Source organism: Pelobates fuscus, chromosome 8 (genome assembly GCF_036172605.1).
Source record: "Pelobates fuscus isolate aPelFus1 chromosome 8, aPelFus1.pri, whole genome shotgun sequence".
Classification (NCBI taxonomy): Eukaryota; Metazoa; Chordata; class Amphibia; order Anura; family Pelobatidae; genus Pelobates; species Pelobates fuscus.
The window spans coordinates 177,833,026-177,845,514 of record NC_086324.1 but is presented as its reverse complement, the minus strand read 5'-3'; the positions used below and the strand labels follow the sequence as shown (position 1 = coordinate 177,845,514).

At 46.5% G+C, this 12,489-nt stretch overlaps 1 protein-coding gene across 1 annotated transcript; it reads right to left on the bottom strand.

The window, feature by feature from the left end:
• Nucleotides 1-987: 987 nt before the first annotated feature.
• On the bottom strand, nucleotides 988-10,177 carry LOC134571408 (serine protease 27-like). Its single transcript, XM_063429612.1, has 6 exons — nucleotides 10,135-10,177; nucleotides 9,266-9,324; nucleotides 8,042-8,271; nucleotides 7,673-7,938; nucleotides 7,107-7,279; nucleotides 988-1,455 (listed from the first exon to the last, which is right to left on the bottom strand). Exons 1-6 carry the CDS (start codon nucleotides 10,175-10,177, stop codon nucleotides 1,183-1,185), a joined length of 1,044 nt encoding a protein of 347 aa, XP_063285682.1. The 3' UTR covers nucleotides 988-1,182.
• Between the last annotated feature and the right edge of the window lie 2,312 nt (nucleotides 10,178-12,489).

Sequence of the window (12,489 nt, the reverse complement as noted above, 5' to 3'; positions counted from 1 at the left end):
GAGGATAATACAGGGGGTACAGGAGGGAGAGGATAATACAGGGGGTACAGGAGGGAGAGGATAATACAGGGGGTACAGGAGGGAGAGGATAATACGGGGTACAGGAGGGAGAGGATAATACAGGGGTACAGGAGGGAGAGGATAATACAGGGGGTACAGGAGGGAGAGGATAATACAGGGGGTACAGGAGGGAGAGGATAATACATGGGGTACAGGAGGGAGAGGATAATACAGGGGTACAGGAGGGAGAGGATAATACAGGGGGTACAGGAGGGAGAGGATAATACAGGGGTACAGGAGGGAGAGGATAATACATGGGGTACAGGAGGGAGAGGATAATACAGGGGGTACTGGAGGGAGAGGATAATACATGGGGTACAGGAGGGAGAGGATAATACAGGGGGTACAGGAGGGAGAGAATAATACGGGGTACAGGAGGGAGAGGATAATACAGGGGGTACAGGAGGGAGAGGATAATACATGGGGTACAGGAGGGAGAGAATAATACAGGGGGTACAGGAGGGAGAGGATAATACATGGGGTACAGGAGGGAGAGGATAATGCAGGGGGTACAGGATGAGGGGGCACAGTTCATATTAGAATGGATACATAAATAGACCTTGTATATCACTCCTGGTTTCTGTTCTGTTTTCAATGTGTCGCACATTCTGGAATTACCTTTAATTGCTGTGTAATTTTTGCTGCTGCTAATCTGTAATTGTTGGTCTGTAATTGTTGTACAATCACAATAACTGCATTGAAGTTTGAATTGTTACATTTAAAGTGAATTCAAAGTTAATTTCAAATCCCATGCCCGAATCACCGAACCAAATTCATCGCTAATTTCAACCGTTTGCCCACAAGTATTTTGGCTTACATTGTAAAATTGGCTAATTGTGGGTGTTCCAATGTCAGTCTGCATACACTCTGTGTGTACAGCAGGTATACTGCCCTCATTATGTCTTCATTCTGATCACATGACACAGGTTTGGTTTCAATTACAATTTTAATTAAATAAGCTGTATGATATATTATAAAGTCTCTCGGCACTGTCTGTCCTGGATGAACGTGCAGGTAAAACATCATTATTACTTTCTGTGCTATGATAGGGTACAGTAAGATGCCTTATTGCAGTGGTGGCATATTAAAGATGATGCCAGCAGATTGAGGGGAGTCTGGCACCTACATAAACCGGTGCATGGTGAGAGCTAGTATGAGGGTTATCAGTGTGATGTTGCCAGAGGGGTCCGTGGATGCATTGGGGGCGTTCACATCAATGACGGCAGGTGTGAGCTCCAACTGTTGGACGTATTGCTGGATCCAGATTGCGTACGCCGTTACACTTGTGTACACACCGGGGCGGCTAGGAATGGCACATCCAAATCCCCAGCTTACCACTCCAGCGAGGATCCAGGATCCGTCCCACTGACAAACCAGAGGACCACCAGAGTCACCCTACATGGAGACAAGAGAGAGAAAGTGTGATCTGGTGTTATACCACAAGGTGGAGCAGAGGAGCTGTGTTCCTATTGACCAGGCTCAGCCCTGGCGATTTTAACTGATCTCTATATAACAGAGCTTCTATTAAACACGTCTAGTCACTAGTTACAACGTTGTTACAAAACTTCAAAGCCTTCTCAAGGGAAGAATTTAGAGTAGACATGTAAGTCCCATAGTAACAAAGGAAACATTTTGTATCTAATAATTTAAACATATTTATGTTGCTATATTCTACTGACTATAGAATTCCCAGTTTATCCAACCACTATAGTTACAATGTTAACTGGTCTTTAACGTCCTCGATCATTGATTAATAATAAACTCCTCACTCCTCATCGCTACGATTTATTTCATTTAAAGACACCAGGACAAAAACTTCTCAAACGTTTATCTGTTTAACACAAAGGACATTACAATGATAAATACTATTTTATAAGGGGAGATTAAACCAGAGAGAATCAGAGTCTCCATCGTCCTGCAGTCTGTCTGTCAGTAATCAGTCTCCATCATCCTGCAGTCTGTCTGTCAGTAATCAGTCTCCATCGTCCCGCAGTCTGTCTGTCAGTAATCAGTCTCCATCATCCCACAGTCTGTCTGTCAGTAATCAGTCTCCATCGTCCCGCAGTCTGTCTGTCAGTAATCAGTCTCCATCGTCCCACAGTCTGTCTGTCAGTAATCAGTCTCCATCGTCCCGCAGTCTGTCTGTCTGTCAGTAATCAGTCTCCATCGTCCCGCAGTCTGTCTGTCAGTAATCAGTCTCCATCGTCCCGCAGTCTGTCTGTCAGTAATCAGTCTCCATCGTCTCGCAGTCTGTCAGTAATCAGTTTCCATCGTCTCGCAGTCTGTCTGTCAGTAATCAGTCTCCATCGTCTCGCAGTCTGTCTGTCAGTAATTAGTCTCCATCGTCTCACTGTCTGTCTGTCAGTAATCAGTCTCCATCGTCCCGCAGTCTGTCTGTCAGTAATCAGTCTCCATCGTCCCGCAGTCTGTCTGTCAGTAATCAGTCTCCTTCATCTCGCTGTCTGTCTGTCAGTAATCAGTCTCCATCGTCCAGCAGTCTGTCTGTCAGTAATCAGTCTCCATCGTCCCACAGTCTGTCTGTCAGTAATCAGTCTCCATCGTCTCGCAGTCTGTCTGTCAGTAATCAGTCTCCATCGTCCCGCAGTCTGTCTGTCAGTAATCAGTCTCCATCGTCTCGCAGTCTGTCTGTCAGTAATCAGTCTCCATCGTCTCGCAGTCTGTCTGTCAGTAATCAGTCTCCATCGTCTCGAAGTCTGTCTGTCAGTAATCAGTCTCCATCGTCCCGCAGTCTGTCTGTCAGTAATCAGTCTCCATCATCCCGCAGTCTGTCTGTCAGTAATCAGTCTCTATCGTCTCGCAGTCTGTCTGTCAGTAATCAGTCTCCATCGTCTGCAGTCTGTCTGTCAGTAATCAGTCTCCATCGTCCCGCAGTCTGTCTGTCAGTAATCAGTCTCCATCGTCTCGCAGTCTGTCTGTCAGTAATCAGTCTCCATCGTCTCGCAGTCTGTCTGTCAGTAATCAGTCTCCATCGTCTCGCAGTCTGTCTGTCAGTAATCAGTCTCCATCGTCCCGCAGTCTGTCTGTCAGTAATCAGTCTCCATCATCCCGCAGTCTGTCTGTCAGTAATCAGTCTCCATCGTCCCGCAGTCTGTCTGTCAGTAATCAGTCTCCATCGTCTCGCAGTCTGTCTGTCAATAATCAGTCTCCATCGTCTCGCAGTCTGTCTGTAAGTAATCAGTCTCCATCGTCTCGCAGTCTGTCTGTCAGTAATCAGTCTCCATCGTCCCGCAGTCTGTCTGTCAGTAATCAGTCTCCGTCATCCCGCAGTCTGTCTGTCAGTAATCAGTCTCCATCGTCTCGCAGTCTGTCTGTCAGTAATCAGTCTCCATCGTCCCGCAGTCTGTCTGTCAGTAATCAGTCTCCGTCGTCCCACAGTCTGTCTGTCAGTAATCATTCTCCATCGTCCCGCAGTCTGTCTGTCAGTAATCAGTCTCCATCGTCTCGCAGTCTGTCTGTCAGTAATCAGTCTCCATCGTCCTGCAGTCTGTCTGTCAGTAATCAGTCTCTATCGTCTTGCAGTCTGTCTGTCAGTAATCAGTCTCCATCATCCCGCAGTCTGTCTGTCAGTAATCAGTCTCCATCGTCCCGCAGTCTGTCTGTCAGTAACCAGTCTCCATCGTCTCGCAGTCTGTCTGTCAATAATCAGTCTCCATCGTCTCGCAGTCTGTCTGTCAGTAATCAGTCTCCATCGTCTCGCAGTCTGTCTGTCAGTAATCAGTCTCCATCGTCTGCAGTCTGTCTGTCAGTAATCAGTCTCCATCGTCCCGCAGTCTGTCTGTCAGTAATCAGTCTCCATCGTCTCACAGTCTGTCTGTCAGTAATCAGTCTCCATCGTCTCGCAGTCTGTCTGTCAGTAATCAGTCTCCATCGTCTCGCAGTCTGTCTGTCAGTAATCAGTCTCCATCCTCCCGCAGTCTGTCTGTCAGTAATCAGTCTCCATCATCCCGCAGTCTGTCTGTCAGTAATCAGTCTCCATCGTCCCGCAGTCTGTCTGTCAATAATCAGTCTCCATCGTCTCGCAGTCTGTCTGTCAGTAATCAGTCTCCATCGTCTCGCAGTCTGTCTGTCAGTAATCAGTCTCCATCGTCCCGCAGTCTGTCTGTCAGTAATCAGTCTCCGTCATCCCGCAGTCTGTCTGTCAGTAATCAGTCTCCATCGTCTCGCAGTCTGTCTGTCAGTAATCAGTCTCCATCGTCCCGCAGTCTGTCTGTCAGTAATCAGTCTCCATCGTCCCGCAGTCTGTCTGTCAGTAATCAGTCTCCATCGTCCCGCAGTCTGTCTGTCAGTAATCAGTCTCCATCATCCCGCAGTCTGTCTGTCAGTAATCAGTCTCCATCATCCCGCAGTCTGTCTGTCAGTAATCAGTCTCCGTCGTCCCACAGTCTGTCTGTCAGTAATCATTCTCCATCGTCCCGCAGTCTGTCTGTCAGTAATCAGTCTCCATCGTCTCGCAGTCTGTCTGTCAGTAATCAGTCTCCATGGTCCCGCAGTCTGTCTGTCAGTAATCAGTCTCCATCGTCCCACAGTCTGTCTGTCAGTAATCAGTCTCCATCGTCCCGCAGTCTGTCTGTCAGTAATCAGTCTCCGTCGTCCCACAGTCTGTCTGTCAGTAATCATTCTCCATCGTCCCGCAGTCTGTCTGTCAGTAATCAGTCTCCATCGTCTCGCAGTCTGTCTGTCAGTAATCAGTCTCCATTGTCCCGCAGTCTGTCTGTCAGTAATCAGTCTCCATCATCCCGCAGTCTTTCTGTCAGTAATCAGTCTCCATCGTCCCGCAGTCTGTCTGTCAGTAATCAGTCTCCATCATCTCGCAGTCTGTCTGTCAGTAATCAGTCTCCATCGTCTCGCAGTCTGTCTGTCAGTAATCAGTCTCCATCGTCTCGCAGTCTGTCTGTCAGTATTCAGTCTCCATCGTCTCGCAGTCTGTCAGTAAATAGTCTCCATCATCTCGCAGTCTGTCAGTAATCAGTCTCCATCGTCCCGCAGTCTGTCTGTCAGTAATCAGTCTCCATCGTCCCGCAGTCTGTCTGTCAGTAATCAGTCTCCATCGTCCCGCAGTCTGTCTGTCAGTAATCAGTCTCCATCGTCCCGCAGTCTGTCTGTCAGTAATCAGTCTCCATCGTCTCGCAGTCTGTCTGTCAGTAATCAGTCTCCATCGTCTCGCAGTCTGTCTGTCAGTAATCAGTCTCCATCGTCTCGCAGTCTGTCTGTCAGTAATCAGTCTCCATCGTCCCGCAGTCTGTCTGTCAGTAATCAGTCTCCATCGTCCCGCAGTCTGTCTGTCAGTAATCAGTCTCCATCGTCCCGCAGTCTGTCTGTCAGTAATCAGTCTCCATCGTCTCGCAGTCTGTCTGTCAGTAATCAGTCTCCATCGTCTCGAAGTCTGTCTGTCAGTATTCAGTCTCCATCGTCTCGCAGTCTGTCAGTAAATAGTCTCCATCATCTCGCAGTCTGTCAGTAATCAGTCTCCATCGTCCCGCAGTCTGTCTGTCAGTAATCAGTCTCCATCGTCCCGCAGTCTGTCTGTCAGTAATCAGTCTCCATCGTCCCGCAGTCTGTCTGTCAGTAATCAGTCTCCATCGTCCCGCAGTCTGTCTGTCAGTAATCAGTCTCCATCGTCCCGCAGTCTGTCTGTCAGTAATCAGTCTCCATCGTCTCGCAGTCTGTCTGTCAGTAATCAGTCTCCATCGTCTCGCAGTCTGTCTGTCAGTAATCAGTCTCCATCGTCTCGCAGTCTGTCTGTCAGTAATCAGTCTCCATCGTCCCGCAGTCTGTCTGTCAGTAATCAGTCTCCATCGTCCCGCAGTCTGTCTGTCAGTAATCAGTCTCCATCGTCCCGCAGTCTGTCTGTCAGTAATCAGTCTCCATCGTCTCGCAGTCTGTCTGTCAGTAATCAGTCTCCATCGTCCCGCAGTCTGTCTGTCAGTAATCAGTCTCCATCGTCTCGCAGTCTGTCAGTAAATAGTCTCCATCATCTCGCAGTCTGTCAGTAATCAGTCTCCATCATCTCGCAGTCTGTCTGTCAGTAATCAGTTTCCATCATCCTTTTGATAGGGGGTCATTAGTGTCCGTATAAACAGGGACGTTTTAGCCGCGAGGCAAAGAAGGCATTTGCCTTGGGCGGCATTTTCCAGGTGGCGGCAAGCTGCCCCTAAATGCCCAGGTCAAATGTCTTGTTAGCCTTGCGGCTAACTGACATGCTGGTCGGGCGGGCGGCGCTGACGAGGGAGCACTTTTCCCCTAAGCGCTCTGCTCAGCTCCCTCGTGCGCTGCCCGCAGAGGGAGCTGCCCAGCAGCCCCACTAGACCCCAGGGAGAGGGAGAACCCCCCCCCCCCCAGCATTCCCAATGGTAACAAGGCTGGGAAGGGGGTTAAATAAAAAAAATTAAAAAAGTGAGTGTGTTAATGTGAGTGAGTGTGTGTGTATGTCTGTTAGTGTGTGTGTCTGTTAGTGAGTGTGTGTTTGTCTGTTAGTGAGTGTGTGTGTGTGTGTGTGTCTGTTAGTGAGTGTGAGTGTGTGTCTGTTAGAATTTGTCTGTTAGTGTGTGTGTGTGTCTGTTAGTGTGTGTGTATGTCTGTTAGTGTGTGTGTGTTTGCCTGTTAACGTGTGTGTGTGTGTGTGTGTATCTGTTAGTGAGTGAGTGAGTGTCTGTTAGTGTGTGTGTGTGTTAGTGTGTTTCTGTTAGTGTGTGTGTCTGTTAGTGAGTGTGTGTGTGTCTGTTAGTGAGTGTAAGTGTGTTTGTCTGTTAGTGTGTATGAGTGTGTGTGTCTGTTAGTGAGTGTGTGTGTGTGTCTGTTAGTGAGTGAGTGTGTGTCTGTTAGTGTTTGTCTATTAGTGAGTGTGTGTTTGCCTGTCTGTTAGTGTATTCATATATGTCAGTGAATGTGTGTGTGTGTGTATTTAGAAGGCGGGGCAGGGGGGAAGGGATGGGTGGGGGTGGCCTAGGGCAGCACAAAACCAAGATACATCCACTGCGTATAAGTCCGTATAAAGGTATCGTTTGAGCAGGGATGAGTTGTTTTACCTGACATGCATCTTTTCTCCCCTCCTTGAATCCGGCACATATCATGTCCCACTTGATGATGGTTTGATTGCTTGGCAGAGTGGGGTTGTTGACATGGTACATGGCATCACAAGTTGCACGATCGATTATGGGAAGCTGGACCTGTTGTAGTGTCTGTGGGGATGGGAGACTCACTGAAATGATACAGGGTGGAAAAAATTAAAAAGTACTTCATGGTCAATCGTTACTCCACCAATGTTTGAATATGAAATGAATATGGTCCACATTCTTAGCAAGATCTGTTCATGGAGCCCATGTTTGAATACAGTGAATGCAACTAGTGATTCTCAGAAATTCCAAGCTCTGTCTCGGTCAGATATGGATTAGAGTGCAAGCCCTTATGGATCCCTCCTCCAGTTATTATTTGCTTTGGACTGCACCATAGTTAGTTTCAATTATGAACATGTATTTGAATGAATGCTCTTGCAACAAGGCTATCAGTTGGCATTGCATGGCATTGGATTCATTGGGTAATTAGAAAACTAGAGACCCTCACTGTTTTTGGTCACCAGACATCTGATTCTCACCTCCTTGCTGAATAGATCCCCAACCAGTGACGAAACAGTTGAAGCCGTTGGGAAATGTCACATCTAGAGCTGGTATACACACGGGTATCACATAGTCTGTATAGGTCACGGGAGTTTGTAACTTTATTAAAGCAATATCTCCACTGGATCCTGCGTATTTGTAGGTGGGATGGATGTGAATCATATTGACTTGAGCCATTACTCCACTTGGCACAGATAGCTGGTAAGCTCCGAGATTTACAGTGTAATCCGAGGCTGAATAGGGTCTTAGGGAAAAGAGAAGACAGATTCAAAATAAATTATGACCACAGGAAGCATATAAAATATACATTCTGTGAAGTAAGAACATCAGTATTTGCTGTCACTCACTGAATGAAGCAATGAGCAGCAGTCACGACCCACTGAGTGTCAACCATGGACCCTCCACAGATATGGTATCCGTTCTTCCTTAGGCTCACTTGCCATGGCCACTGGCCGTACAATGCATCCTGACCTCCCACAATTCGATCTGAAGTCACAGGCCGGCCACAACCTTCAAAGAACCCACCGTCAGAATTATGAATAAAGGACAATAAAGATAAAAAGAACAATAAATGTGACTTTAGTCAACAAATTCTCTAACAGTAATACTGGGGGACCCAAAATTTACATATATCAAAACTTGAACTCCTGCACTCCAACTTTACAAAAATATATAACCCGGTGCCAAGTCACAATGTTAATATAAGTATGAAAAAATTATGGCACTCCAGGCTTTCCAAGATTTCTATTTATTTTCAGTCAATCCAGGTCGGTTAACGTTTCAGCTCCCGATCAGAGCTTTCATCAGGACACACAAATATAACAATATAACAGGCGTATATAGGACAGACATCCAGTAAACACTCACCTAATCAGCTGTTTCACATCTCTCTCGATTATATATATATATATATCTAAAAACAATATTGTCGGGCCATGTGATGATGTATGCTATATCTATATACACTAATCAGCCACAACATTAAAACCACTGACAGGTGAAGTGAATGACATTCCTTATACTGTCACTGGGTGATATATATTAAGCAGCACGTGAACAGTCTGTTCTTCAATTTCGTGTGTTGAAAGCAGAAAAAAATGGGCAAGTGTAAAGATCTGAGTGACTTTGACAAGGGCCAAATAGTGATGGCTAGACGACTGGGTCAGAGCATCTCCAAAATGGCAAGTCTTGTGGGGTGTTTCAGGTATGCAGTGGTTAGTACCTACCAAGAGTGGTGCAAGGAAGGACAACCAGTGAACTGGCATATCAGGATCATGGGTGACCAATGCTCATTGATGCATGTGGGAAGTGAATGCTAGCCCGTCTGGTCCGATCACACAGAAGAGCTACTGAAGCTCGAATTGCTTAAAAACGTATTGCTGGCCCTGATAGAAAGGTGTCAGAACACACAGTGGGGATTTATAGCCTCATACCAGTCAAAGTATCCATGCTGAAAGCACCTTCAATGGGGATGTGAGCATCAGAACTGGGCCATGGAGCAAGAGAAGAAGGTCGCCTGGTATGATCACGTTTTCTTTTAGATCAGGTGGATGGCCAGGTGCGCTATTTACCTGGGGGCAACATGGCAGCAGGATGGTCTGGGCAATGTTTTTCTTGGAAGACTTGGGTCCTGGGATTCATTTGGATGTTACATGTACCACCAATATCGAGATTGCTGCAGACCACGTACATCCCTTCATAGTAATGGTGTTCCCTGATGGCAGTGGCCTCTTTCAGCAGGATAATGCACCCTTCCACACTACAAAAACTGTTCAGGAATAGCTTGAGGAACAAATTCCCCACATCTCAATCCAATTGAGTATCTATGTGATGTGCTGGAACAATGAATCTGATCCATGGAGGCCCACATCGCAACTTGCAGGAGTTAAAAGGTCTGCTGCTAATGTCTAGGTGCCAGATACCACAGGACACGTTCAGAAGCAGGGCAAAAAAATTTGGCCTGGCATTTTTCTTCACAGCAGCCCAGTGGGAAGGGGTTAAGGCAAAAGGGTTGTATCATTAACAATGACGAGCATGCCCCCCTCAAAGTGAGCATGTTGTTTCAATGCTGTTCCAGGGTAGTCCATGTGCAGAGCACTGCTGAGGAGCTCCTGCATGACAGAAAGGCCCAGTATTTGGTTTGCACAACACAAGCAAATTAGATAACACGCTTGTGCTGTGTTTGCTTGTGTCTTGTCTCTGGTGTCCATTAGTGTGATGACAAAATTCATGGAAAGAGTGTGTGTGTGTATGTGAAGGGTGCAGTGTGTGTGTGTGAAGGGTGCAGTGTGTGTGTGAGGGGTGCAGTGTGTGTGTGAAGGGTGCAGTGTGTGTGTGAGGGGTGCAATGTGTGTGTGGTGGTGCAGTGTGTGTAATATAACTGTGGCAACGCTACAAACTGCCCAGCTGTAAGGTAGCAGGGAAAATAATTTGATCTTACCTGTTGGCCTTGGCCTGGTTTGCCTGATGACCAGTTTAGGCATTGTAGCGGATTGCATTAAGGCTGTCCTCAAAATGTCATGTTAATATGTGTAATTATTCCTATGTATATCACCATTGTATGCAGCATTCGTCTGATTGTTCGGTAAAATCACTCTGTTCCAGTGATAAGTGTGCCTCTCATTTACCCACGAAATGACTTGTAACCGCAAACTAATTGTTAATTGCCTGTATCTCCGTGTGAACTTGCTGGGTGGCCGCCGTTCGGCATTCGAACACATGGCGGTGGCCATCTTGCATATGAATGCTCAGTGGTGTTTTGTCATCGAGTGTCTGGAACCTAAATCGGACACTCGATTACCCAAACACCGCTCCAGGGCTCCATAACTAACGAACAGAACCACGAACAAGCCCCTCATTCACTTAAAATAATCTACAGAATGAGGGGATTCTACTGAACCCCAGCTTAGCCCTGGATGGCAGGGTTTTCTTTTATATCCCAAACATAGACCGACCGCAAGGCCAAAACTCATGAAGCGATTTTGGCTTCTGCTGGTTGTGCGGTCGGTCAAAACTTCCCTTACACATAACTCCTGAACCCCTGGTCCGATCTGGGTGAGTTTTGAGTAGGTTACTCACCCAGATCTATCAGGGGATATAAGATTTAGGGGTGTACCCCCAACAGAAGGGGTACATCCAGAAAGTGGGGAAAACTGTGTCCTGCATAATAGGATTATGTGTCATGCTGAGGGGAGGAGAAGTGTGGGTGGTAACTCTAATATTATTGGCTACTGTGCTAATTGTAAAGGATCCTGCTATCTGTGCAGCGCTGATCCTTGTAGCATCTCCCGAAATCCAAGCTGAAAAGAGTGAAGTAGTGATTATAGCTCCCAATTCCCCAAACATGAGTCGAGACTTCATGAAGGGGTAAAACGAATGTGTTTATTGATGGCCAAACTCAGCCCTTTTATGAGGGTCTCCCAGCAAGGGAACTCCCACATGGGACCTTGTAGAAGACTGTAACAAAATATGAAGAACCAATCAGTATACAGTACAATTCTTATACACACCCACAGGAAGAGTGTAACCCCTCCTCTCTATCCTGGAGATAATTAACTTACCCCTCCTCTCTATCCTGGAGATAATTAACTTAAGTGGTTGCAGAGAACCTAATTATCTCCGGGCAGAGAGAAACATGTGCTTTTTACCTTTTAACAAAACTGTATTAAAATCAATAACTCATGTTTCCCTGAACGAAGTCCCCATGTTCCACACACCCCCAGATAGCTTGGATCTGAGCGCATATTATAGGCGAATAGCGCTCAGATCCCACGAACACAGTTCTCAATAACGTCGAGTAAAGTTTAAGTTCACCAACTGTAATGGAAGTTAAACTGCACGAACCCACATACGAGTGTAACAGGGGAAATGTACAATCCAAGCAAGTAAGGCGAATGATGTGATCCAGAGACAGAGGGCTCTGTCCCAAGTGCCTTAAGACCCCATGACTTAACGGGCCAGCATCCCAGGGTAAGAGGCTAGCAATCCGGCTCCTCCAAGCGATAGGGGGGCAGGGCAGTTTGTCACATGCAGACCCAGTGACAAAAGCCATTTTGTCACACTAATTATTGTGGGTGTCTCCCTTGCATGGGAGAATTAGTTAAAAGCTGACTGTGTGGAATAAAAGTTCAGTTCTGCTCCTGATGCTGTGTGTCGTCCAGTCATTGGGAAACGTAATGGGATCCTTTTGGATTACTTTACTAATCGTGGATATTATTCTCTTGGGTTTTATTACTTGTTCCTGAGCCTCCCCTGGATTACCAGCGGAGATATTCTGTGAAAGACCAGCACTCCGCTACAGGCATGCTCAGAGGAATTATGGAATTCATGTCTCAATGCATTAGAACTGTTAGGCTGCATAAAGGGGGTCTGCACAATGTTAGGCAGGTAGTTTTAATGTTGTGGGTGATCGGTGTATGTACATTTATATATAAACAATAAATAATATCTGGTCATGTAATGATATATGACATGTATATCTCTAATGCCAAGAAACGCTTTATTCTGTGACCAATAGTAGACCAAGCATTATGTGTAGAGAGATTTAATAACCGTGTAATCACCCTTATGCATCTTATGTTATATTTTTAGGTTAGACTTAATGTGTTAGGGCTGATATTAGAGTCTGTGTTAGGGTTGAAGTCAACGTTAGGATTCATTTTAAGGATAAGGGTAGAGATGGCAGGGCCGCCATCAGGGGGTGACAACCATGACAGTTGTCACGGGCCCGGTGGCCCTGTGGAGCGGTGAAACTGCTGCAGGTGCATCTGCACCGGGGCCCATCAGATGGCCCAAG

What these genes read in the sequence shown, in the direction of transcription:
- LOC134571408 (XM_063429612.1), bottom strand. Translation starts at nt 10,177, where the DNA reads ATGCCTAAACTGGTCATCAGGCAAACCAGGCCAAGGCCAACAG. An exon ending in TGCTGCCATGTTGCCCCCAG is followed by an intron (nt 8,272 to 9,265) that starts GTAAATAGCGCA and finishes TGTTGACTAAAG; the next exon opens with TCACATTTATTGTTCTTTTT. An exon ending in GGGATCTATTCAGCAAGGAG is followed by an intron (nt 7,280 to 7,672) that starts GTGAGAATCAGA and finishes GTATCATTTCAG; the next exon opens with TGAGTCTCCCATCCCCACAG.